Source organism: Cyclopterus lumpus, chromosome 2, assembly GCF_009769545.1.
Source record: "Cyclopterus lumpus isolate fCycLum1 chromosome 2, fCycLum1.pri, whole genome shotgun sequence".
Lineage (NCBI taxonomy): Eukaryota > Metazoa > Chordata > Actinopteri > Perciformes > Cyclopteridae > Cyclopterus > Cyclopterus lumpus.
The window spans coordinates 10,061,988-10,086,704 of record NC_046967.1 but is presented as its reverse complement, the minus strand read 5'-3'; the positions used below and the strand labels follow the sequence as shown (position 1 = coordinate 10,086,704).

General features: G+C 44.8%; 5 protein-coding genes across 7 annotated transcripts in view; 3 read left to right on the top strand and 2 right to left on the bottom strand.

Moving 5' to 3' along the window:
• Window positions 1-479: 479 nt before the first annotated feature.
• Window positions 480-6,995, top strand: retreg2 (reticulophagy regulator family member 2). 2 transcript variants are annotated; one of them, XM_034551336.1, is made up of 9 exons: window positions 480-828; window positions 1,261-1,364; window positions 1,777-1,807; window positions 2,162-2,291; window positions 2,455-2,539; window positions 2,896-3,033; window positions 3,459-3,547; window positions 3,768-3,903; window positions 4,104-6,995. In XM_034551336.1, exons 1-9 carry the CDS (start codon window positions 575-577, stop codon window positions 4,922-4,924), a joined length of 1,788 nt encoding a protein of 595 aa, XP_034407227.1. In that variant the 5' UTR covers window positions 480-574; the 3' UTR covers window positions 4,925-6,995. The 2 variants fall into 2 exon arrangements, with proteins under 2 accessions (XP_034407227.1, XP_034407236.1); XM_034551345.1 differs by having other exon boundaries at window positions 483-828; window positions 4,134-6,995.
• On the bottom strand, window positions 6,888-9,507 carry mdh1b (malate dehydrogenase 1B, NAD (soluble)). Of its 2 annotated transcripts, none has more exons than XM_034551448.1 (10): window positions 9,440-9,507; window positions 9,233-9,345; window positions 8,985-9,119; window positions 8,758-8,900; window positions 8,517-8,685; window positions 8,097-8,433; window positions 7,867-8,008; window positions 7,461-7,636; window positions 7,239-7,378; window positions 6,888-7,102 (listed from the first exon to the last, which is right to left on the bottom strand). In XM_034551448.1, the coding sequence occupies exons 1-10, from the start codon at window positions 9,459-9,461 to the stop codon at window positions 7,085-7,087; spliced, it is 1,395 nt and encodes a 464-aa protein (XP_034407339.1). In that variant the 5' UTR covers window positions 9,462-9,507; the 3' UTR covers window positions 6,888-7,084. The 2 variants fall into 2 exon arrangements, with proteins under 2 accessions (XP_034407339.1, XP_034407348.1); XM_034551457.1 differs by having other exon boundaries at window positions 6,893-7,102; window positions 8,517-8,667; window positions 9,440-9,482.
• Window positions 9,508-9,698: 191 nt separating this feature from the next.
• fastkd2 (FAST kinase domains 2) lies at window positions 9,699-14,607 on the top strand. The gene is made up of 11 exons (XM_034551323.1): window positions 9,699-10,765; window positions 10,867-10,970; window positions 11,133-11,241; window positions 11,461-11,584; window positions 11,761-11,900; window positions 12,106-12,278; window positions 12,421-12,584; window positions 12,653-12,889; window positions 13,150-13,246; window positions 14,041-14,155; window positions 14,353-14,607. The coding sequence occupies exons 1-11, from the start codon at window positions 10,142-10,144 to the stop codon at window positions 14,518-14,520; spliced, it is 2,055 nt and encodes a 684-aa protein (XP_034407214.1). The 5' UTR covers window positions 9,699-10,141; the 3' UTR covers window positions 14,521-14,607.
• A 696-nt stretch (window positions 14,608-15,303) lies between these two features.
• si:dkey-1h24.6 lies at window positions 15,304-17,446 on the bottom strand. Its single transcript, XM_034551640.1, has 4 exons — window positions 17,071-17,446; window positions 15,981-16,298; window positions 15,770-15,906; window positions 15,304-15,593 (listed from the first exon to the last, which is right to left on the bottom strand). The coding sequence occupies exons 1-4, from the start codon at window positions 17,189-17,191 to the stop codon at window positions 15,480-15,482; spliced, it is 690 nt and encodes a 229-aa protein (XP_034407531.1). The 5' UTR covers window positions 17,192-17,446; the 3' UTR covers window positions 15,304-15,479.
• Window positions 17,447-19,077: 1,631 nt separating this feature from the next.
• raph1b (Ras association (RalGDS/AF-6) and pleckstrin homology domains 1b) overlaps window positions 19,078-24,717 on the top strand; it is a 35,002-nt gene continuing 29,362 nt past the window's right edge. Inside the window, exon 1 of the mRNA XM_034551125.1 lies at window positions 19,078-19,367. The gene's annotated coding sequence lies outside the window, so the exon portion shown is untranslated. The remainder of the gene's footprint in view (window positions 19,368-24,717) is intronic.

Genomic DNA, 24,717 nt, shown 5'->3' with positions numbered 1-24,717 from the left:
TATTTGAAGTGGCCAAACTGGTAGCAGGAGGCTGCACGTGTTGGGGAGAGCTTTTGCAGGTCTCAAGTATTTTACCTTTATGCGACATGACATGCATGCTGCCGTATTTCTGACCACACGGTGGTGCACTTGAGCTTTAACAACAAGGAAACACGTGACTATATTCTCTTTTTTCTCATCCGTGACGGGCCGTGTGATCGGTCCGCCCATCTGTGTCAAAGGTACATCACGTTGCCGGAAGTAATTTACAATAGGGCCGGAAATTAATATTGCCTTCAAAGTAAAATGAGGGTACATGATATTAAATCTATGTAATCATTAATGGCAAATGTAATGTGATGAAGTAATTGCAAACAATTATATTAACTTCATTTTGCATTGATAAAAACTTATATTGACCAGATAAATCTCCATTCATGATCTCCGCGTTCACGCGTTGATACTTCATTAAGGCGATTGGATTTATTTTGAAACCAACAACCGGATGCTACATATTTGTAAGTGTGTCCCACTTGACGGCGATCTTACGGTATACCCCGTGATATCCAAAACAACATAACAAAGTGGGGGAAACATGGCGAGCGAAGAGGAGGCCAGAAGATGCCCCTCGGTTACCTCCTCTTCGGTTGGCCTGGAATCTCTGTTCCCTGCGGGGACTTCGGAGCAGGTCTGCGGGGACGAGAACCCGGAGCTCGTCCGTCTGCGGGAGCGTGTCCAGGGTTGGCTATCGCAGTACGAATCCCTGCTGCTGTGGTCGCAGAGGCTGCTGGTCTGGGAAAGGCCGTTGTATAGCATCACCGTCGCCTTGACACTCAACACGCTATTCTGGTGACCGGCCGAATTCGAAAGTTTAATCACGTGTTCCTCCTTTTTGACAGCTCGATAGCGGTTAGCTAACACCATCGGCTGCTAGCTAACGGCAGAGAGGGCACAACGTCGGGATAAATTAGCTAATCCCACGTCTTTAGCTTGATGCTATCGTAGATGGCGAGACAGTTCCAACTTGATGTTTCACAAGCAGATTGGATTAAAAACTAAAGGACAACCAGATTAATTTTTTTAGAGTTGTTACATCTGTTTGCTTTAATTCGGCTGCATCCAAACCAGTCACTCTTAGTGGCCCAGGTCAGTTACAGGAAACAGATGTTATGCAGGTGTATTTAGTAAGAAGTTTCATTTGGAAGTGAGTTTAGTGACATTATTATTATTTTGTATGTTTATGTGTCAATTGTCAGGCTGTTTATGTGTGCATCTCCACAGGCTCCTGTCATCCACCCCCCTGCGGCCTCTCTTCCTGCTGAGTGTGTCCCTGCTGGGACTTATGCTCCTGGAGAGATGGAAGCCCAAGTTACCTATCATTACCGGTGAGCCTAGGTCTTAATGGGATTTTAATATGGTCCTGAGGCTTTGTCACTCTTTACCCAAAGCAATTGCTCACTGTTGCTGCTGAGCCAGTTTAAATCTTTATCTGTGTGGAACTCTGTGCCTTCGCTGGATGGAGAAGCCTGCTATGAGCTTTGTTCAAGTCAAGTATTTTTCCTGCTGTGTTTTTGCTTCGTCAAGAAGGACATTTTGACGGAAAGAACCATACAGTTATTGAAAATCAGATGGAAATCTTAGATTATTAACCCCCCCCCCCCCCCCCCCCCCCCCCCCCCCCACACACACACACAATATGTTTACTGGCATTCCCTTATGTAAAAACATCCCATCAAAGAAACAAATCATAAAAATATACCTAACTTTTGCTAATTGTGTGTTTTGCTCCTAATGCAGTTCAACATGCAGAGGATCCCCCTGAACAACGGTATGGAGTGTGTACATGATGAACAGACATCTCTGTGTTTCCATTTCCTGAACAAATTCAAAATAAGAGCATCGGTTCAATTCCAACAGTGGGAAGTCTGTCTTTATGTTCATGACATTTACGTCACATGTCACACCATATTATCAGAACTAATTGTAAGCCACCAGTTTAACCAGAGTTCATTCTATTGTATAGGTGTTTATCTGTGTGTGTCTCCACTGTCATGACATTCACGAGGAATCTCACTTTTTCAGTACAGCCTGAAGCATGTTATGTACATATTTTTGTAATTTTACACGTGTTCTCTCTTACTGTGTGTGTGTGTGTGTGTGTGTGTTTCCTGTTTGCGTACAGTGACAGAATGAGTGTGGAGCCGCATCTGCTCAGCATTCCTGAGCTCAGCCACCACCTGGCTGAAAGCTACCTGACCTACCGTCTGTACCTGCAGGAGACGCTGCAGTACAAGCAACAAAACCATGGCAAGGTACAGCCCTTTGACTCTGCCCATTGACACCCAATGAAAGGAACTTAGAGGAATAGTGCCACATGTTTCAGACATCCTTATTGTTTTGGTTTTGTTTAGAGTGCTATTTCACAGTAAAAGTATGCCCTGTGCAGTTTGAACTAATTGTTTTTCTGTCTCCCAGTTCTGTGTGATGATGTGCAGTGGCTGTTTTGTACTTGTCGTGGTTGGGCATTATGTACCTGGAATCATGATCTCCTATATTATCGGTGAGTCAACTCTTTCCTAGTTGGCATGAAGAAACAGCTGTGTTAAGCCATGAGTTTACATGGGAATGTGTTATTGTCCTGACAAGCCAAGGGTGTTGTGTGATAATAAGTAATAATAGCAGTGGATGGAGCAATACAATTTTCTTGTGTTTTTACAAAACAATCAGGAAACCTTTTGATGGTGCAGGTTAATGTCTATCTAATAGGTCTGGCTTGGATTTTAATATTTTGTAGCAATTGGATATTTATCACATCAACTGTTCAAATGTATCCCCTGACATCTTTCATAGAGCACACTCCGTGTGCATGTTCTTGCTTTCATTCTTGTATAAAATCTTCTTTCTGTGCCCGTTTAGTCTTAAGTGTGCTGTTGTGGCCCCTGGTGGTGTACAACGAACTGATCCAGAGGATGTATACGGGCTTTGAGCCGATCCTGATGAAACTGGACTACAGCATGAAGGGAGATACCGAGCACCGCAAGCACGACAAGAGAAGTGAGTGCTTCTGCGACACCTTCGGGCTACAGATTCTGACTTCACTCGTGTGCATCGCATTAAAAATAATATCCTGCAGCTACGGAAAAGCATGCTTGTGTTTGTATTAATATGGGACTCAACAATGTGAGGAGAGAGTGTAACGTTAGCCTAAGCCTGAATCAATGGAGATCATGTTTCTTGTCTCTTATTGATATCCAACCTCATTATCACAGCATGTGTTACTTGTAAATAGAACAGTGTTAATTATTAAGGAAGTGTCATTATAAGTTCCTCTGGTTACCTTTGTGCTTTTATCTCAGCAAGTTAAGCTGTACTGTTGCTCATTCTAAAGGTATGCCGTAAAACATTCTGTCTTTGAATCAGCTGTTCTCATCATTCATTCATATGCATTTTAAATGTGAGTGTTTGTGTGTTTTTAACAGAGGTGAAGAAGGAGGTAGAGGAGGGGGACGAGCCGAGAGCTGAAACGGAGAGTGAGAGTGAGGAGGAGCTGTCCTGTTTCGCCCCGACGGTACGGAGACACACCTTTTTAAAAGTCAATACACGATACACTGCCACATAGAGACAGAAAGCAGAAGTCGTGTGGGGAGCAGGTTGTGTTTGTCTTTGTGTGTATTTTAGTTTAGCTTGTTTTTGACCCCCACGGCTCCAATAATTGCAGTTGTGAGTTGTGTGGATGATGATACAATTGTTTTTTGGCAGTGATATAACACTATGGTTTTGTTGGTCAGGTGGATGTGAAGACCACAACTCTGGCGATGGCCATCACAGACTCCGAGTTGTCAGATGAGGAGGCATCCATCTTAGAGAGTGGAGGGTTCTCAGTGTCCAGGGCCACCACTCCTCAACTTGTGGACGTCTCTGAAGGTAAATTAATGCTCATGTCAACTTCCCTGTTCTGTGCATCAGTAGTTTTTTTTTTTTTCTAACTCAGTAAATGCAGGATGCTGTGCTCAAATCTGCCCTCAAATAAACACAGCAACATATATTTGGGATTTTTATCTTGAGTGTTCAACCAAAAACTTCTTGATATGTAAATTATATTTGGCTGAGATGCCAAATCTCAGTTTTTTTCCCCTGTCTCATCTCTACTACAGACCCGGACCAGCAGAAGTTACACAGCGACCCGGAGGAGTCTTGCTTGCGGGATCTCCCCGAGTTCCCCTCAGTGGAGGAGTTCCCATCCATCGAGCACAACCTGCTCCACTTCCCTCTGCGAGTCCCCGGCCAGGGGGACGCAGCCCAGGCCGCTGCTCAATCAGAGAGGGAACCGCTGAGCCCCGCCAGCCTCCTCCTCCAGCACTTAGCGTCTCCGCTCCACTTTGTGAACACACACTTCAACGGACACGGACGGCCACCTGGGGGTGAGGCGAGCGTGTTGCAAGTCCCGGGCGCAGAGGTTGAAGCGGGGACGCGTGTGGAAGAGGAGAAGGAAGCTGCAGTAACCCAGGGAACCTTGGAAGCCTTGAGCGAGGAGATAGTGAGCACAGCCATCTCTACTGTGGTGCAGAACACTCTGTCAGCCCTGCTGTGCTCCAGTGATGCCAGCGAGGGCTCCTCCCTAGCTGAGTTCCTTCCCACTGAAACCCCGCCGGGCGCTCTGGAGACCCCCACCCCGCCCAACGACACCACTGCTACCACTACACAAGGAGTGCTGGGAGCTGACGAGGACCTGGATGAGACGATTACGGCAAGAAGCGGCACCTGCGAGGAGATGCCCGACAACACGCTAGTTCCGACCGAGGAAGAGGACTTTGAGCTTCTGGACCAAAGTGAACTGGAGCAGTTTGATGAGGGGCTGGACCTCACCTCTGACAGACAGGCAGTGGGAGGAGCCTCAGGAGCTCCAGAGACACCTCCGTCTCCTCAGCATCAACCACAGTCATAGCTTCCCCGTTGCCTCCTCCTGGTCCCAACTGTCATGTTTTTATTCCTACGTTAAACCTACATTATATCCATACATACTGCTATATACAAAACATGTATCAAAGAGTTTGGTGTTAAATGCAGTTTGGTCCGTGATTGTTTGGCATACGGTTGAGATAACTTGATGCGTTCTGCTTTTGTAGCCTCTCATTACAAATGTCTGTTCAGCCTTTGTAGAGTTTGTTTTGTGGCCTGCCTCATCATATCAGCCTCATTGTATCAGGTTCATTGGGAGCAGGTTCAGGGCAGAGCTGGCCAGTTATAACAGTTATAGATACATGGTTATTGTCAGGGGTTGCAAAGTATTTTATATGTGGTTTTGTTTGGTCATCTAACATTGAAATTTGCTTGATAATTTAGGCTGAATTCTTACTGCGTAGTGAAAAAACGGTAAATGTTCAGTCTCACGTCAGAATATTGATGCCTTTTTATTTTCAACCTTTGCTAAACTTAACACTTCTACCTTGTTTTCGTTCATCTGTTTGTCTAGATGGTGTTATAGAGAGTTAAAATGTTGGATTATATAACTATTAATATATGCTATAAATTATTTAATTTAACTGTCAGTCGATGAAACTTCATAGTTCTATTAAGGGGGGAGTTTATAAGCTAATTGAATCCCCTCAGTTGCCCATAATGATTGTCTGATAATTGTTTTAATGACACCATGAACGTCCGGGTTTAAAATGTAGTTGCGTGTTCCCAGAGTTAAATCGATAGTTATCCTTCACTTCATCCTTACCTCCAAAGTCTCCACGGTAACAGTTTTGACAGAAACATTCAGTCATTAGTGGTCTTTCACTTGTTGCCTGGAAATGGAAACTTAATCTTCGACATTGTTGGATGTTGACCGGTAGTAGATCTTTACCCATACACACAAGTGACTTTGATGTAGCGAGATAAAAGAAATGTTCCTGAATTTCCTCTGTAGGATTGATGCCTCATTCATATTCATATTTGATGTCACAGACCCGTATGTAATGGAATGTATTCTTTATCTACAACTCTGTTGAAAGACACACACTTCTTGTTTGATTGGCCTGTCTGTACCTATTTGTTAGTCATCACTGGGATATGTATATTTACCAAATAACCTCCTTTGTGCCGCGACAAGTCCATGCATGCCATGCACCCCGCATGCATTTACCATGATCGATATTTGAAGTCAATTTTCAAATTGAGTGTAGCTTTTACCGGAGCAGATTTAGTGTCTGTTTCTGGAAAGACATGATAGTTTAAAGACATATCTGCGGGGGATTTGCGGAAAAACTTTGTTGTGATGAAAACGAAAGCTCGCACTATGCTCGACGGTATAAAAAGGCCGATTTTTGCTTTTGTGAACCACTCAGCATCCAAATCTCAGGGGTGGGTTGTACAAATAGAATATATAGCATTGCAGAACATGTGTCCATTTCCCGACTTGTCGTAGTGCACTGTATTTGTACTAACCTTTCCTTTTTTCAGTCAATGCCTCCTTGTGTATAGTGTAGAAATGCTAAAAATGGAACGTGTATATTCTGCATGTAAAAACAGCACTCTGTTCAAGCTCTCCTTGTCAACTGACAAAGTAATGCACAATTTGTGAGGGGAAAAAAATCAATTTGAATGTTTGAAGTTAAAAGAGCCCATTAAATTCAGTCTGTTTAATATTTAATTACCAACAAGGGCAAGGCAAGTTTTGATGCGTCCAACTGTAAAAGGGAATGGGAGGCAAGTGATGACATCAGATTTAGAGGGATATTAACGGACTAGTTTGTGTATGGTAGTACTGTGTTTTATGCTTAAAGTATCGCTTCTTGAACTATAAAAAATGCACTTACTGAACTGTACAATTTTAAGAAAAGGAATATATTTTCTAATTTCTCCTTTTTCCATAAAGTACTCAGTTTGATCTTTTACATCTAAAAACATAACCGCTATGGACGAGTTTCACAAAGCGGAAGAGATTTATTGTCATTAAACTGGTATAAATAATAAAAGTGCAACATAACATGTGAAAGTAAGAGAATAAAAGAGCAAACTGAAACAAACGAGATGTGGCACCGAGATGTATCTGGATTATTTCTTTTGATCATTTTAACAAATCTCAACTGTCTTTATTCATAACAATCATGTCATTTTCTTATCCAAGCTCCTTTTCCTGGGAAAGCAAAACACTAGTTAGTACCTATACTTTTTTTAAATGTTTTAAATACTATATGTTTAAATGGTAACAACAGACTGCAGCTATGAAAATGTGTATTGTGTATTGTGTGTGCATTTGTAATTTGACATACCTGCCTTAGTTCACTTGCATAAAGTTGAAGTCTCTCCCTCAACTCGTCTCCAACAGTCAGGTCGAGCAGCGCGGACCATTTACCGTCCGTGAAGGTTACTGGGAGTGAGAGGACGATGCCATCTGGGAGATTGTAGTCGCCTACAAGTAGCCAAAGACAATCACGTTTCATCACGGGCTACATCCGCCCGAATCAATGTCTGAGGTTGTGTTGTGTCTTCACCTGGGCAGAGTACACCCATAGAGAAGACCTCATCCGGACTACAGATGCCATTCCAAGCCTTAAGGACAGCGAGGATCCCATTGGCGGCCGTCATGGCAGCTGCTCGGAGGGACTTCGACACCACAGCTGCACGCTGACAACGTACCAACTCTTGGAAGTCTGTCTCCAACCACTTCCTGGAAGAGGATCAGTGCAGTCAGGTTTTACTGCGCAATCAACATGGGCACAGACTGAAGTCAGATACGGATTGGAGGGGAGTTTTGTTACTGGATATTAGACCGTGTGTGTTTATTTAGCCTGCAAAGTGCCAGGTGGGTAGAGTTAACCAATCAAATGTAGGCAGTCAAATTAGATAAGCTATTAATCTACTGTTTAAAGCGCACTAAAGCTTCCTGTTGTGACAAACCTGTCATGGAGAATATTTTGAGCTTTTTGGGAAAAGAAAGCTGGTCCTTTGATTGCCCCATCATAGTTGAAAACGGTTGCACACTGCAGGTCAATGTAGAAACTACCACTGATGTTTCCCCACACAATGACATTTGTAATCTCTAGAAACAGAAGAAGAGGGAAAGATTGTTCATCTTTCAAAAAGGCAATGGGAATATCCAGTTGTAGTGCGGAGAGAGAGTTTACTACCTGAAGTCCTCACTCTCAGCTCCTTTGCAAGGATGGCCTTGGCTTCATTCTCCAGCTGAGTTGCCATGGTGACAAATTGGTGGCTGCCAATGGAGCATGCATTGTCCAAAAGCAGTGAGCATTTCAGGTTGACAAATGAGTCACCAGACACAATGACCTTCACCTCCTTGTTGGCCCTCGTGTCCATCAGTTGTCCGTACTCTCTGTACCTGTCTGAGATTCCCTTGACCTTCCTCTTCCTCTCCTCCTCATCGCTGTCATCAGACCGCCACTCATCCAGCAGCAGGATGACGTCCGCTTCTTGGAATGCCTGTTCCAGATCTGTGTGAATAGTCACCTGTGAATGTATAGAGTCAGATGGCTTTGTTTTCCTTCAGATATGGGGTAGAAAAAAATAATCCTTAAAAAATAGCTCAGTACTTGATGGAGCTGACGGAGTGCCATGTCCTCCGTCTCTATCCTCAGCCACTGCAATCCCTCCTCGTTCCCCTCCAGGTCCAGTAGGTGGAGGCTGATTGCGGAAACATGGGGGAACACCTCGGCAGAGAGCAGGTTGGGGATCAGGAAGTGGCTGGTCGGGTTTAGAGCACTGGGACGGTACAGGAAAATAAATGATTTATATATATATTCTTTGATTTTTAGTTTTTCCAGACTAACCCACCTACTGATCCATATGTGCAGGGGTTTGATGAGACTGACACGAAGCTGCTCCTCGACAACAAGATTCATCATGGTTTCCAGATTCTCTGCTGCAACATTTAGCATGAAATCCGCCGGCATGTCTGATGTGACGCTGTAGTAGTCCTGCACAACCAATGATTACAGAAATCGGCAGGTATGGAAGTTTGGAAGTGATTTTAATTAAGAGAACCTATTACGTATGTCTACCTGGCAATGCTCTAGGAAGTCACTGAATCCCCCTAAGAGCATCCCTTTCCCCCCTTGGTCCACCAGTTCCCTCCAAACCATAGGGGACTCCTCATGCTTCCAGCCATTTCTATTGCAGGTGGACTCCAGCCATTCCTGTCAGACACCAGTGAAAGGTCACATTGAGGTGACAAATAAGAAACACGAAAATACACTAATGATTTGTGAACTAACGAGACTGAACAGAGTTTTAGAATGAGAGAAACGACCTGCCACTCATGTGGGAGAATGGAGATCTTCTGGATCCGGAAGTCTGGAAGAGAGCGTTGCAGACGGTCTGCTAATAGTTCCGCTCTGGCGTAATGCGGACAGTCTGTTCGGCCTGTACAGGTTAACATTTTAATCAGAAATGTAATATTCTTTAACACACAGTGACATGATATGTGTGACAGATAATTAGTAAAATCAGACTTTACCAGCGAGCACAAATTTCGCCATTCTATCAGCGTTGGTTGCTAGGAAACCGTGGATGCTGCACTCATTTGAGTCCGTGTAGGAACAACCACAAACAAACAAAGAAATATCCGGACGTGTTACGATAACAATGACACCTATTGTTTAACATTTTCAAAATGTTGAATAAACCATACTAAATATTGTTATTGGGATATATTACATTCCCAATAAACATTATTTATTTTATTCTGACGGGTACGCGTTGCAGCCTCCCAAGTTGACAGGGGGACTAAATATGGCGTCGGACACAGCTCGAAGGAGCAGCACACGACAATGCTAGCTGACATGGGTTTGACTGTGCATGTTTTCAGTGTCAGGCAGCTCTGTGTCTCTCTGAACAACTTTTAATGTCAACTGTTAAATGGTCTGGCAAGCGCCATTTAATTTTTGCCACCGTTATTTGTGTGTTTCCCCGGTTATAGCGGTAAGTTGAGGGGCGTCACTTCGCTAGCTGCGAACAGTGTCTTTATAACAGTCTGTTGACCTTGTAGGCAGCTCAGTCATACCTTGTAATACGTCATTTGTGCTAACTATTTTACGTAATTAACTTCCCAAAATATAAGTGTGTGAAATGGCGACAGTCAGCTGATGTTAATTCAACCTCTATTGAGTTAGCGTTGCCTATAAAAAAACAAAAAAACATCTATTCAATTTGCTGGCCAATGTCTGCCCGGGTGTCAGAGGAGGTCGTGAGATGGGGCCTGCGCTTTTTCCTGTCGGCAAAAGCCATCAAAGCCGCATCTTTCCCCAGTCAGCAGCTGGCACACATTTGGGGCCCAGGGCGAAGCCAGACATGCCTGCTGGATAGAAGTCCTGTTGGTTCAGTGAGGTTTTATTCGCCGGGTGGGGTTCACAGTGAGGACGTGGAGGACAAGAAGCATTTCTCTTCTCCAGTGGGAGACTCTTCGCTGCCCGCTGAGACCCAGTCCGATGAAGCGGGCTCGGGGCAGACCCAGAAGACGTCGCCTTTCTTGGATCGCCTGCAGCCCTGTGGCTCCCCATCCGACGTGCTCGACCTCACCTTGCAATACCCGCCCAGCGTGCGACAGGTCAGCAACTGCCTGACCCACATGTGGTCCACCACCAAGAAGATGTCGGATGAGCAGCGGCGCTTTGAGCTGCAGCTGATGTTTGAGCACCCTGCATTTGACAAGTTTCTGCAAAAGGCCATGAAGAGAGTGGGGCACATGCGCAGCGAGGACCTGGCCTATTCTCTCCTGGGCATGGTCAAACTGGGCATTCCCCAAGGTAGCCGTGTGGTCCAGACTTTCCTCCGAACCTGTCAGGTAGGCAGCGAGAGATTGTCAAGCAGCAAGCAGACATGTTTTAATATCGGGGTTATTTTAGTTTTGTGTTCATCCAAATACATTTTATTGTCCACGAACAGGAGAATCTGAATGACTTCGATGAGAAGGGCCTCTCCATCCTGGCCTCCTGTCTGGAACAAATGGAGGGCAGCACCAACGTCGGTGCACTTAAGGAGGGCATGAGGTCAGGATTATCAGAAGATGCATTTGGCTTAGTCCATAATAGAACTGTCCAAAAATACAGAGATATCCACACATCATGAGATCACTTCTTCTTTTTAATGACTATAGAATGTTCCCACTTTTCAGATCAGTTTACATTTAATGTATTGTGGCTTTGTCCTAGGTTGGTAGTTGAGACCCGTCTTCCCAGGATCAAGAATGTAATCGCTCTCCAGACCATGATGCGTCTGTTGGGGAAAGATGCCCCACTGGACCTCAAACGGAAAATTGAGGTGGATTTATGAATCTCGATTTTGACCTAGTTTGGTATTCATATCTTGTTTTTTCAGTTTATGATTCCCAACATTTTAGTGCATGCTGCTCAGCATTCTCTCATATCAGCTTTCCCATTTGAATACTTTTGAACTATCGGGCCTGACCAAAATGTTTTCTTTTACCTGTAACCGAATCCATTCTCTGTTGACACTCACTCTGTCCACGGCCTCCTCCAGGGAAAGGCTCTATCAATGAGGGGCCAGTTCAGCCTTCCCAACTCCCAGTACATGATCTCCATTATGGCCACAATGGGCTTCTACTCCAAACCACTGCTGGATGTCTGCAGCAAGACGATTAGAGGTAGAAACCTTTTTCCACAAGATGAGCTCGTTGACAAAGTGTAATTTTAATATGAATTTCACATTTCGCGGAGTAGTGAGCACATGTTCAATTGAAAGAGCCTGGAATATAATATTATCCTCGTAAAAAGACTTCTGTTTTATAGTTTTCCTAACCTGCTCTGTCCTCTCTGGTAGAAAACCTCAATGGAATCCCCTTCAACCGATTGTATACAGTCCTGCATTCCTGTAGGGAGCTGCACTACAGAGACTTAGATCTGCTCACTGACATTTCAGAATACGTCGCCTCTATATTAGACATATGGACCAAAAAACAGGTGCTGCAACGGACTGTTTTCTTCCTTCCTTTTGTGAAATGTTTACTATTCTCAATGCTATCAATAAGTACGTGTTTTTAAAATATCGTCTAATATCCGTTACCATCTATGTTATAAACAAAAGTAACTCATAAGTCGTCATTTACATGTCACTGTTCTGTCATGCCTGCAATCGCATCCTGAGTGTTTCCTCCTCGTTTTTCAGGTGGTCCTCTTCCTGTCCGTGTTTGAGAGCCTCGCCTTCTGTCCCGCAGCCTTAATGGAGGCGTTTGGGAAGAAGGTGATCGCCAATCCTGACGCTCTGACACTGAAAGACCTCCTCTGTGTCCTCAAGGTGTACTCCTCTCTGAACTATGATCTGCAGCACCAAAGACAGCAGTAGGTCACTCGCATGTCTTCATCCGTCTGATTTGACTCGTACGCCAGCCAGTCACGTAATATTATTAAACGGTATTATCAACCCACATGACTAGTGATTTCTAGGATTGATGTCTTTGTGGGTTTCATCTTGCTGCTCCAGGTTCCTGGAGAGTCTGAGTCGGGCTCTGGAGTCCTATCTGCCCAAGATGTCCGGGTTTGAGTTGTTAAAGGCTGTATACCATCTTTGTCTCCTGGGCCACTTCCCCTCTGCACCGCTGGAGCAACTCCTGCAGAGCAGTACACTGGAGAAGTTTAACTCGACAGGTGAGTCTGGATAGTCTTAGTCTGCCTCTGATGGCTCATCCATCTGAACTTCTTCTATTTCTCCTCAGCACCCAGGTTCCTCCCTAACCAGGAGAGGATGTTTCAGACTGTGAACTTGTGCCTCGGTCTTGAGCGTCCTCCGCTCCCTGGGCTCGTGGCGGTGCCCCCGTCTCTCCTGGGAGACCCCGTCCCCAGCAGTCTACCAGTGAACCCGTGGCTCTCGCAGGGCCTGCAGAGTGTGTTGGCGGACCAGGCGGACACAACGCTGCAGGAGATGGTGGTGGTGGAGAACTTCTACCTCATAGGTAAAGCCCGAATATCGATGAAAAGACATTAAGTTGATCGAGTGGTTTGTGATAATGAGCTTCTCTATGAAATGCTTTAATACATTTAAGTTATGTTGATTCATCAAGTAAAAAGCCATAAGGGAAGATGGGAGATGGAATCGCTGTGATCTATCATTGTGTCAGCATTTTGCTTTTTATGAGAAAATGGCAGCGGAACATAATGTCGGCTACTTTGGGAACTGCGATGCGAGCATGTGTCTGTGTGCGTCGCCTCTCAGATGGTGTGATAACCAGACCTCCGCCAAGCCAAACCTCTGTGACTGAAGCCAGCCGTTGTGCAGGAGAGGAGCGTCCTCCAGCAGAGAGCAGTCAAAGGTAAGATGCCAGTGTGCAGTCGGTGACGTCCCCAGACTCACTTTTTTGTGTTGTTATGCGATCTAATGTGCTGATGTCACGTTTGGTGGAGTTTGCTGATGTGAGAGCCGGTGGAGAGGCTGTTTGGGCGTTCTGTTCTCACAATGTCGGGCATTGACGCAAGATTGCGTACATCCAATATCTGATTCCAACCGCTTTGCGTGCAACAAAGTGAATACTTTTCAACCCAAGATCATTATGTAAAATATCAAGACCGTTGTGTTTTATTTAAGACCACAATGATGGTGATTAAGCTTTAAATTAGATTTTTAACTAAGTTTAAAACAGGATAATTAAGTACTTCTTTCAGTCACTGGCCTTTTACAGAGCAACGTGGTTTTAAACAACTTTAGACATGGTTGATAATTCTTATAACTTTGCATTGACTTTTTTATTTGTTGTGCACATCTATGCTTTTTATGTTTATTATGTATTTTTGTCCAGCTCTACGCAGGGAGTGTCCTACATCGTAGTAGAAATGCATTTTGCAGGACTGAAAGAAAATAAGTCAGAAAAACCAATTACAAATCCCAAACTATAGTAACCTAATAAAGATCTGCCGTTAAGAATGTCAAAGGAAGTCAAAAGTACAAAATGTTCTGTAATTTCTCGGTTGAAGGAAAGCCACAATCTATTTTTCACGTTTCATATACTTGTCTTAAAGCAAACTGCCACTTTCACACTGTCTTGCCTGTACCTAAATTCAAATGTTGACCTTTTCATAAAGCTGACAACTCCTTGTCTTGATGTCCTAGAATTGCAGTAATTTGCACACCACACTCTGGTTTTTGCGTTGGCACGTCCAATCCCCGCGGCCCTCTGGCTGTCAAGATTCGCCATCTGAAGATCCTGGGATATGACCCTGTCCTGGTGAGACTAATACTACTTCATTTATTCATGAATTTGTTGTAGGCCTTCAGATACGAGTGTTTAATTTCCTCAAAATACGTTTCTAAATATTGTGTTCCTCCTTGACAATAGCTCGCTGACATTAAGTAAAATGCTTCTACTATAAACTAACTAACTAAATGAAAAGTGATGAGTAAGGTTTACATCCTGTTCTCCAGGTAACCGAGCAGGAGCTGCAGTCCGAGGAAAAGAGGACGGACTTCTTCCAGGGAGGGATTTTTCCAGAACACCTCAGCTCAGACGCACAACCCAAGTGGAGCAACGGGGATCTTGAGGACGGACGCCAAGAGCCACATCGGGTTCAGTGGTCTCAGCCCGTGCAATGATGAACACACAGATTCAGTTGTGTTATTCAAATCTTTGTAAACAGTTAAGGAATTCAAGTATTTAAATAAACTTGATCTGGATAAATGTGCAGCTTGTAAAAGAGTGTCATTCTGCGGCGTAGCAGTGACTGTGGGGATGGAAAAATAATCTCTTTATCGTTTTGTTTTTTTTGCCATCTGGCCCAAAATGTCTCTAAAAGCTAACCGAAACCACATGTTCATTCTGCTGGTGCTTGCAGTGGTTGATTAGTAAGACGTTGCTGCTGAATGAAACCAATAAAAGCAGTGCATGCGCTTGCAATAAGTGCACATAAACTGCAAGGTGAGCGAGGTACGGCTTTACCCTTTGAAGAAGCCACATCTGCAGAACGAACAACGAAGGATTAGAGAAGAAAAAAACGTAGCGGGAGGAAGACAGGAAACGGTGCAGGTTGTTATTGTTTGAAGTGTTTGCCTCTCCTAGTTGTATATCTGGTTCTCATCAAACTCAATAAAACTTTCACAAAAAATATTTCTGCATTCTCAGAAATAAAAGGTGCGAAAGGAGATTTGTGTGTATTTTGACTTTTCTTTTCTTTTTCTTTAGAGACCTTTTTAACGGCTTTTTTTTAACGTTTTGAAATTGTGGTCACTCGTGATTCACAAATCACCACGCAGGTTGACAAGCCGAGTAAACCCTTTTGAATGTGGTTAAATCCCCTCAATCAGACACCCCCTTGTGTTTCGACCACAAAGAGGGATTCCAGCTGAATATCTGTGTTAAACAGTGAGTGAAACAGGAAGTTGGGTAACACCATCTATTTATTGTTTTATTAAAAAAAATGTTTTAAAAACTGCCAATGGAAGAACTGCTACTTTTGCTGTGTAGACACATAACGAGTACTGACAATAAAAAGGCACTTAACAAAACTTCTCCCCCAGTGTGTTTGCATCTAAACTAATGCCTGTGCAAATGGGGATCAGAAGTGACGTGGTATAGGAATTTGAAGCCCTCTTTTCTTCCTGCAGTCCTTGTGTGCTTTGGGTTTGGTGTTCATGTAGTCGCTCTGGATATCCAACGTCCTCCACTTGACCTGCAGGAAGGTTGAAGGACTATTTTTAAGGCTTTGGGGACTATATATAGTATAATATAGTTCACAATGCTCCTTTTGGATAAAAGACAGAAATGTTGATTATTTGAACCAAAGAGTCACAGAATGGCTTTCTCATCTGCTGTGAGTGTCTTTGTGCTCGTTGAGGAACATCTTACCAAGATGATGACTGCAACGATGGTGATGATGACGCTGTAGGTGCAAAGAAGTGCCAGCCCCAGAATCCAAATCCAGAGAAAGCCATCTTGTTGATCTCCAGGTGTCCTGTGGTCTCTGTGGAAGTTGCATTGGTATCCTGGAAGAAAGAGTCGGCACACAGTCAGTGCACCGGGCACACAAGGTTGAACATGTGCCCCTTTGAACATGTACCTTCTACGAGCAGCTGCATCCACAGAGTACTTTTTATGAAGGGCGGAGGGAATATGCGTATGCCCTCGCATCCGTAGATGCCGTAGCTGCTGGCATTCACCCTGGTGAGCATGAAGCTGTCTGTGTTTTCAAGCAGCTTCACGCCAGCTCTGGTGTACTGTGGTTTGCAGTCCGGGGCCTGCTTGTCACCGATGCACGTGTGGTTGTAAATCACTTCGTCGTCCTTGAAAAGGTTGAATATCACGTCTTCGCCGGTCAACTTCGGGCAGGGCACGGGCACATCGCCTCCAGCAGGCACGCAGACTATCTTGATCTGGTCTGGAGAGAAAAGGCGTGATAATGATTCAGGGGGAGATTGCATTCAGATTTCTGAATATGCACGTGTCCCCTACACACACAGTGTGATGTCAGATATGTGATTACTGAGGAAATAGGGACAGTGTGCACAGCAGAGAGCTAGTGGAGCCCATCATGGTGTCTTTCTGATGCCACCTCAACCAAACACCTTTGAAAAGGAAATGGCTTCTCACTACGACTCCTGCGAAGATTCACTTATTTGCATCTAATATCCCACCAACTGAAATTCAGGTTTTGATTCTCGTCATGCCACTTCACAACCACTTCACACACACCCCCGCACGGAATTTGTTGAGTTGCAGCACATCTCCACATTTGCCTCTTTTAAACCAGCCTCACATATCACAAGGAAAACAGGTATTTAACCAAGTGAGTGCCACACTTGAGGCCGCCGCCTGACTCAAGTGTGGCACTCGCGAGGAGGTGTGTGTCATGTTTTTTTGTGCGTGCTATTCGTTGCATGGAATAGGGTTGAATCGAATGTGCTCTTGTGTGTAAACAGCAATGGTCCTAAAGTTGAGGTCAACAACTTCTTTTGAAAGTCCTCTGTTGACTCTAGTCACTGCTGGCTCACATTGAGATGTTTTACCCCGCAAGTTCAGCCATTAGGAGACTACAAGGTTCATTTTAGGAACCGGCATTGCATTCCACAACCATCTGAATACTAATAATTATGGGTATATAAATGACTAAAAGCTAGAATGCATGTGTTGCAATAAAGTCTCCACCTTACCTTTGCAGGCGCAGCTGTCCTGGGACTTGGCGGCATGAGATAACCTGCAGCTCAGGAGCATCAGGAACATCCAGCAAGCTCTCATCTTGATCTTCTGGACCCAGACGATGAACTCCCTCATGGCCTAAAACTCCCAAGCTCCTTCAGCGAACTGCATTGACTGTACGCCGCAAGAGAAATCTGATCTGCTGCTCCGATATCGTCAAGCACGTTCCGTATGCACTGTAATGCATCACATCCTCACTGATTGAAGCACTCCCACGGTGCTGCAGTGACTGAGCCTCACACATCCTCTCATGAGGGAAAACATCCTGTGGCAGAAGACGCCTCTTCTGAAGTTTCCGCTGTCTCCCAGAGTTTGTGACCTTTGATGACTGAAGCGTTTAATTATTGTGGAACTAGGGTAATGTGTTTATTTAGACCCAAAGGTCATTGCAGGACAGTTATGTTCCCACCAAGTGGACTGGTTGTTTGTTTTATTGAGAATGAGGGAGAGAAAAAAAGCACACAAACAGCCTTTTATTACTTATTTTAAACAACATTTAAAAGCTTTTGCATGAAAGTACAGACATTAATCATAGTATCAATAATAGTTTGTTTTTTTAAGGCAGAATATGAGAACATGTTGTGTAAATATGTGTATTTTCTTCTGTGTAGTGTTATGCTGCAGCCACAGTTTGAGGTGGAGTGAGTGACTGAAAGGGCAATGACCCAGTGTATCATGTTCCAAGGTTTACTGAACACAAGGAGAAGCACAAAACAGGTATTGGGCAGGTTTGAACTGACATTTGTGTGACTGCCAAAGTGCCATTACTTCACAAAAGGACAGATGTAGTAGCCTGGCAGAGAAAAAGCAACCAAGAAACGGTCTCTATACCGTTTGAGTCACTGGCACAGTTAACATATGATAGTGAGAAATAGTGCAATATCAGCTGTATGAGAAGGTAATGCCATTCCACAAGTTTGAATTCTTTTGATTGAATAAAAAAGCCACGGCTGTGTCCACAAAATGGGGGTTGAGTAGAAAGTGCATTAGCTTTATGTGTCCACTAGGTGGCGACAACGCGCTTTATTTTGATCGATCAGCCCGTTAACAGTTTTCTGCTACTACAAACCAGGAACATAGCTTTTCAGATATACATGTATAGTAATTGCAACAATATCTCACTTTGTTTGAATGTATTTCCATGTGTAACGGCCCAAAGCAGGGATGAGAGTCCATAAAAGGGTGGAAAATACTGACTTTGTTTGGCAACACATGGTGTCGGATTCATGGGATTGTGAAATGGGGATTATAGCATTTCTAAAATGTTGTCTGTAATTCTGACTCTGAAAAAGGATGATGGGGGATTGACGGGTTAGTAATGCCATGTGTCCATATGGATAACATGCAATAATCTCCTAATCTGGAAGTCCCTTTTGTCTGGTGGCGGTGGTGGTTTTAGGAGAGCATTAGCAAGAACCTCTGTTAACATAGTATTATTATTATTATTATTATTATTATTATTATTAGTTGTAGTAGTAGTAGTAGTAGTAGTAGTAGTAGTAGTAGTAGTAGTGTAATAATAGCAATGATAATAATATTAAATATATATACTATTTTCCATAATTTATTAATGTTTTATATAGTTTTTAACATCATCATCATTCTTATTATTTATCTTCTTCTTGTCTACTGCCAATGACTAGAGAAAATAGCTACTAGAAACTGATGCTGCCTTCAGTGTTCCTCCAGGACTCCTCCTTTGGTGGGTATATATAGAATATATATAGAATATATAAAGAATATATATATATATATATATATATATTTAAATATATATGATTGTTTTTGTACCAATTAATCGTCAGAAAACTATGCTAAAATGTGTTTTTCTTTTGGTCATCTCGGGTAACACCGCAATGTGTCTTCTTCTTCTCCCCTATCTACCGTTTCGCTCGGTAATCCCTCTTCCCTGCGATCAACTGTGGCGTCAGATATTTCCCACCGTCCCTGAAGGCAGCGTCGGCTTCTGGGCTGGACAGGAAACGACGGAGACGCTCAGCGTGTCTCCTCGGCAGCTCCGGGAGAGAAGAATGGGAAAGGGAACGGGATAGTGTCTGTGGACGAGGCAACGTGTGAAAACATGAGGATAACGGGCAGCTTCTTTTTGAGCGAGATTCATCTTTTAAGCAGATAGTTAAACACATCGGGAGGTTTTCTTCTCCCCCCCCCCCCCTTTGAGGGCAGTGCTATTTGCTCTCCCGTTGGAGAACACAAGAGAAGAGAGGATCCTCTTTGTGAATCCCATTTGACTGTAAGTGGATTTTTGCTTTTCTATTCCTGCATGTTTTAATAATCTAACACTCTTTTTCCCACCCTCTCCTCCCCCAGTTGAATACACATCCTTAACGACAATGATAAATGACAGTTTATCATGCCAGCCCATCCTAGATTGCGTCCTCGAGAAAACGAGTCTGCATGTTTACCTCCCTTCTTATGGTCGAGCACTATTTAGAAGACGTGTGTGTTGAATAAAAAAAGTGTGTGTGTCTCAATGTGTCTAAATGTGCCCCCCCCCCCCCCCCCCCTGTGCGGCCATTGAACGAGCCCTTTCTTGGGGGAGAAAGGGCGTGCAGCGTTTGGGCCGACTGGGAAAAGAGCCGCAGCTCTTCACGGGGAGAGGCGCTTGAACGCGAGCCCATTGTTGTGTTGTGGTTGTGTTGTGGTTGTTTTCCTTACGAGGAGCTATTCTCCACATATTTTCCCTCCCCCCCTCCAATGTGTGTGGCCGTGCAGATGGGGGAGATGTGCGGTCTCCACCCTGTTTAACGGGAGGAGAGGCTGCCAGCTGCTGCTAATGGCCGATGGGTTTTCTTCTGTCGTATGCTGCTGGTGCATTATACTTTCTTCTTCTTTTTAAAAAAACGCATTGTATTGTCGACCAGAAAGCTGTGACATGATTGCCAAAAGGTGTCGGGTCATCATCCGCTTCCTCCTCCGCTGCAGCTCGTGAACACTGTTTTAAATTCCCTTTGTTGGGCATCGGGCTGGACACCATGGAGCCGGTTTGACCAGCGGCTATTAATCATATTTAATGCCAGCATCCACTTCTGCCAGAAGAATTAGCAACGCTGTTCAGCCTGGTGGGAAAGTTAAAGCTCCGACATGTTGTGTGTGTGTGTGTGTGTGTGTGTGTGTGTGTTTTCCTTACTTTGCTGCTCCTTCACTGGCATAAATGCACAGAGGCTCCCATTAAAAACCAAGCTGTGTTTCTCCTCTCAGTCAGACATTAACATTGGAGAGATAATGACCCCCTCATTGACAGCGGGGTTCAAAGGTCATTTGGTGGAAGAGGGGGCTGCACACCATGCAACAGCCTGGCTGGCTACCATATGGGCCCAGGGTTTCCATTCAGTACACTTTCTCTGCAAGTGTTATTTTACGCCACCAAGGCCAAGCCAGGGCGGTTTTTATTTAATTTCAAAACCTGTATCTCTTCTGTTCACCAAACACAAAAAGAAGCCACTTGGCCCGGCCTTTTATTCCCCCCACAGAGGCATTATAATAGGCTGTCTGTGTCCTTAAGGCACGCTTGATTTGCATCCACAAAGCGCCAGACTAGAAGCCCATTATTCTGTGCATGGAGACGGTACAGGAACAATGCATCCACGTTCGCTTACTGTGCGTTTAGGTAATGGGATGAAAATAACTACTGGCCTTCTGGTCGCCTCCCCCTCAGGCAGATGCCTTTTTGAGGTTGTTGTGTTTTTGTTGCAAGAGAGAAATATAGCACGAGTTTGGTTGAGTCAGATGTCACTTTAGTATCCAGTCATGGACACAGAAGAGGACATCTGGTACTTCTTGATAACCCAGTGTTGTCCTTTTTGGGTTTTGTTATTGTGTCTCTAACTTTTTACCATCAACTGGTTATGTTTTGCAACTTTTTTTGGGGCACATTTTAATTCGAACCAGGGGTTATTGTCATTGCAGCTGCAGCAATATCGCGATGAGAACACGATTGTAGTTTTTTTTGGGGGGGGGGTTTCCCCGATGGCATCGGTGCAAAACACATCAGTAACGGTGGGACGTGCACGTCATGTGGTCGGCTCCTACAAGACATTCACTCAGTAGATTTAATAGCCAGGCAGTATGGCATACAGCTCAGTCGCGGATTACATTTCCAGCCACAGAGGTAAAACACATGTTAGACGAGAGCGTGTCATTTCACTGCTCCTGTTTTTAAAGTGCATGTAAGGAATTCTTCTCTGTCAGCTTTCTGTCTGGAGGCTGTTGGAAAGAGAACCGAGGGGAGAGACAGGGAGATATATATATTTTGGAAGAGCTCAAAATACATAACCAGAAACATGGTTTTCGCATTCATCCAATGGGAGGGGAGGGGGGGGGGGGGGGGGGGTTCTACTTGCTGCTTTTCTCCCTCCATCTCTCTGCTGCCTTTCATCCTTCTATTTTTGTGCACGCTTGAGTTCCTCGGGATGTAGTTGATTAGAGGAGAAAAACAGTTGTCAAATAAATGATGGGCTTGACGAATGATCCCACGAGAATGTGTGTGACAGATTTGTGTGTGTCTGACCTCCATCCACCCACCCACCCATGTCCCTGGGCAAAAGACTGTTCCGCACAAAAGCTCCAGAGACGGTGGTTAAAGGGTGGCGATGGAGGTTGGTGTACGTTTACCCAGTTTGGGTTTCAGCCGGGGGTGTAGGTGAGCAAAGGAGGGCAAGGGGGAGGATGGCACTTCAAACGCAGCCCTCAACACACGCATTCTGATGAAGGGGGGGGGGGCGTGTAATCTGATATTTTCACTGATGGGAAGTATCTCGGCTTGGGTCGGGGAGTTGCGAATAAACTTCCACCAGCTGCGTCAGCGCCCAGCTCCTTGTTGCCAAAGGAGATGCCACACATTACGACGTACGAGAGAGAGAGAGAAAGTGTGTGAGTGTCGTTCCACCTGGGTGTGTGTCCCCCCCCACCCCCCCTCTTGTCACGGGCACGTGGTCCCCGGCCTCTATAGGGCCTTGTTCTGGTAACATTTTGCTGACCTTTGATGGCAGCTGCCCCTGCCATTTGGAAACAAAGACAAATGGCTAGCCCGCCCGTCAGTGGCCTGCAAATTCTCCTCTGCTCCTGACAGAGACCTGCTCTTCCTGTTGGCCTTTTCGTACACACTTGCAGACTTTTATCATCGCCCCTCTAAGGCAGGAAAATAATTGTTTTAAATCCACACGCAGCCTTTTTCCTTTTGAGATGATTGATTTCGGCTCTTTCGACAAGGTCAATAGTGAGGATAAGGTCGTGGAGCCTGAAATAAAGCATGCACTTTTACTCGCTGGTGTGGAAGGCGTAGAGATCAAGGTGTGTCACGACGATGTCTGGACAATGCAGCCGCTGATTGGAGCAGGCAGAAGGAGGGCACTCTCCTCTCTTCTCAGGGCAATGCAAGATCTTGGCCTCGGCCCAGCAGGTGCACTCAAGCGCATGCACACCGCTGAATAAAGACGACTGCGAAAATTGTTCCACAATTGGTTCGTTTTTTTAAATCTGTGGCACTGGGTGAACGTGTTCTCCCCCCTCCTAGGCACTTTCACGAGTGTTTACATTTTTAGTACGGGTCAGTCCTGGTGGGATTTACACTCTTAAAAGGAAAAGTCCCCTTTTGGGTACTTTGACATTGCTGGATACTATTCGTGTGTGTTCCGGGAGTTATTTCATGGCCATCGGAGAGAACGGGCCTGCACTTGTTGCATTGCATTCTGGTCTACTGAGGCTACTTTAATTGGAGAAACTGATACCTCTGCTTCTGCTTGAATGGATTCTTCCTTTATACATCTGTACAAAACTGTGGGTTTGGAAATAAGCACTTTCTTTTTGATTCAGAGGGACAGACACCAGAAGCAGTTCTGGTTCTTATGGAGATATGTCCTCTCGGATGTCATTTATCGGGTCGGGTTGCAGCCATTAAGCTACATAGCTGTCCGTTTTCATCTCAACACCACTTCTTCCGTGACCTATTTTCCTGTACTGTATCTGATCTGCTATGATAGATTATTGTTCAGTCGTTAATTGTCCCTTTTGTGTGCTACCTCGTTCACTGTACAGTGTGTTTAAGCAGCTTAGGCAGCTATTAATCAGTGCGACTTTGACAATGGCAGGTGGCTGGTTCTCCCCCCTCCACCCCCATTCTGCATTACAGATGGTCTGCTCCATTTACTGTTGCAGGGGGCCGGTCTTTGTTAAGGTGGAAGTGCACGTGACAAGAAATGATTGTTACTCTTATCACATGCAGATCAACACCTGTGACTGTCACTAAGCCCTGATGCCCTTTACTGTGTTTTATTTTTGCTCAACTGAAGTTAAGTTGCACACAGTTGGGCAATCACCCTGAATCTGATCTGAGCATCCCAGTGGGAATTCTCAGCTGGAGTGCCAGCAGCCGCGACAGGAGTAGAGCGCAGAGCGAGGCGGAGATTTATGGTATTGTGTTTTCTCTACCCACCCCACCTGCCCATTTAATCCGCCGCCAAGTCCAGTCAAAGCTCTGCCGCTGCAGTCACGGGACGCTTTGATGGATGTGGCGTCCCGTCTGAGCTGGGCCGTGGATAATGGGTCTCTGACATGGTGAGAACACAACACGCTGAAGGCAAGCAGGAGTGCTTCGGAGAGAGCAAGAGCGCACAAAGTGCTGACTCAGAGGAAAAAATACACGTGCTGTCTGACTGCTGTATTAAAAAACATGCACGGTCGACTGGGTGATGTATGATCTGTCTGGTGTAAGACTTGGATTTGGAAATGAGCACGTGGGATCTCACTCTCAGTATTGCTTTCTTTCACATGCTCTATTTTGCATCCCAAATATAATTTGAATTGCATCAAATAGACAGTTCTTTGTAGCCTGGGATAAACATCGTGCACGGCCAGTTCCTGTGTCGCCTCCGCTCCCCCTCTCCAGCTTGTTCTCATGAAACCAGAGCAGCGGTTGCGCGTGTCTTGTGTTCACGGGGCCCGCTGCTGTTTGTTTGCCTTTTTGCAGCCTCTGGAAACTCTTCCAGTCCATCGTACAAACACAGATGTGAGAAAAGTGAACTGCACGGTTTCCCCTCACCCCCGCTGTGAAATGCCATGCCGCTTGGCCCACAGTGTTTCTGCAGTTGCTTTCTAATCATTGACCTGCGGGGCTACATTCCAGTCAAATCCACTGAGGATTCAGTGTTATATACCACTTAGAATACACTAACAATTGCGGCGTTTATAAGACCTTCGGAGAAATTCAAGGATCCCGTGACAGTGATTATGGTGTCCTGAGGTTAGCATCACATTGTGTGTGTGTGTGGGAGGGGTGGTGGTTTTGGTCTTGTTTGCCTGAAATAAACAAATATCTTGCAGCACATAAAAAATAGATTCCAGACCTGAGGGTGCACTGGATTTAACTTGTCATCCTCTTGAACTGTAGCAGTTGTTGGGATTCAGCTGCACTACATAGAGGCACTGCACTGAAGGCGAAAACAGGCTCACTCCTATATTATTTAAATGTTCCAACTGATTCAAGTGTTTCTGTGTTTAGTTCAAGCCACGAACTAGCAGTACACCCAAAAACTGGGTGCTGAAATGGCTTGTTTTTCCCATTAAATATGCACTGTAGCCTACTT

Excerpts from the sequence above, each read along its gene's own strand:
- si:dkey-1h24.6 (XM_034551640.1), bottom strand. The coding sequence starts at position 17,191 with ATGAGGGAGTTCATCGTCTGGGTCCAGAAGATCAAGATGAGAGCTTGC. Across the intron at positions 16,299-17,070 it reads GGACAGCTGCGCCTGCAAAG|ACCAGATCAAGATAGTCTGC; the intron begins GTAAGGTGGAGA and ends TTTTCTCTCCAG. Across the intron at positions 15,907-15,980 it reads GATGCAGCTGCTCGTAGAAG|GATACCAATGCAACTTCCAC; the intron begins GTACATGTTCAA and ends TCTTTCTTCCAG.
- fastkd2 (XM_034551323.1), top strand. The coding sequence starts at position 10,142 with ATGTCTGCCCGGGTGTCAGAGGAGGTCGTGAGATGGGGCCTGCGCTTT. Across the intron at positions 12,890-13,149 it reads GGAGAACTTCTACCTCATAG|ATGGTGTGATAACCAGACCT; the intron begins GTAAAGCCCGAA and ends GTCGCCTCTCAG. Across the intron at positions 13,247-14,040 it reads CCAGCAGAGAGCAGTCAAAG|AATTGCAGTAATTTGCACAC; the intron begins GTAAGATGCCAG and ends TTGATGTCCTAG.
- mdh1b (XM_034551448.1), bottom strand. The coding sequence starts at position 9,461 with ATGGCGAAATTTGTGCTCGCTG. Across the intron at positions 9,120-9,232 it reads TTCTCCCACATGAGTGGCAG|GAATGGCTGGAGTCCACCTG; the intron begins GTCGTTTCTCTC and ends GGTGTCTGACAG. Across the intron at positions 8,009-8,096 it reads GCTGAGAGTGAGGACTTCAG|AGATTACAAATGTCATTGTG; the intron begins GTAGTAAACTCT and ends TTCTGTTTCTAG.
- retreg2 (XM_034551336.1), top strand. The coding sequence starts at position 575 with ATGGCGAGCGAAGAGGAGGCCAGAAGATGCCCCTCGGTTACCTCCTCT. Across the intron at positions 1,365-1,776 it reads CAAGTTACCTATCATTACCG|TTCAACATGCAGAGGATCCC; the intron begins GTGAGCCTAGGT and ends CTCCTAATGCAG. Across the intron at positions 3,548-3,767 it reads TGTCCTGTTTCGCCCCGACG|GTGGATGTGAAGACCACAAC; the intron begins GTACGGAGACAC and ends TTTGTTGGTCAG.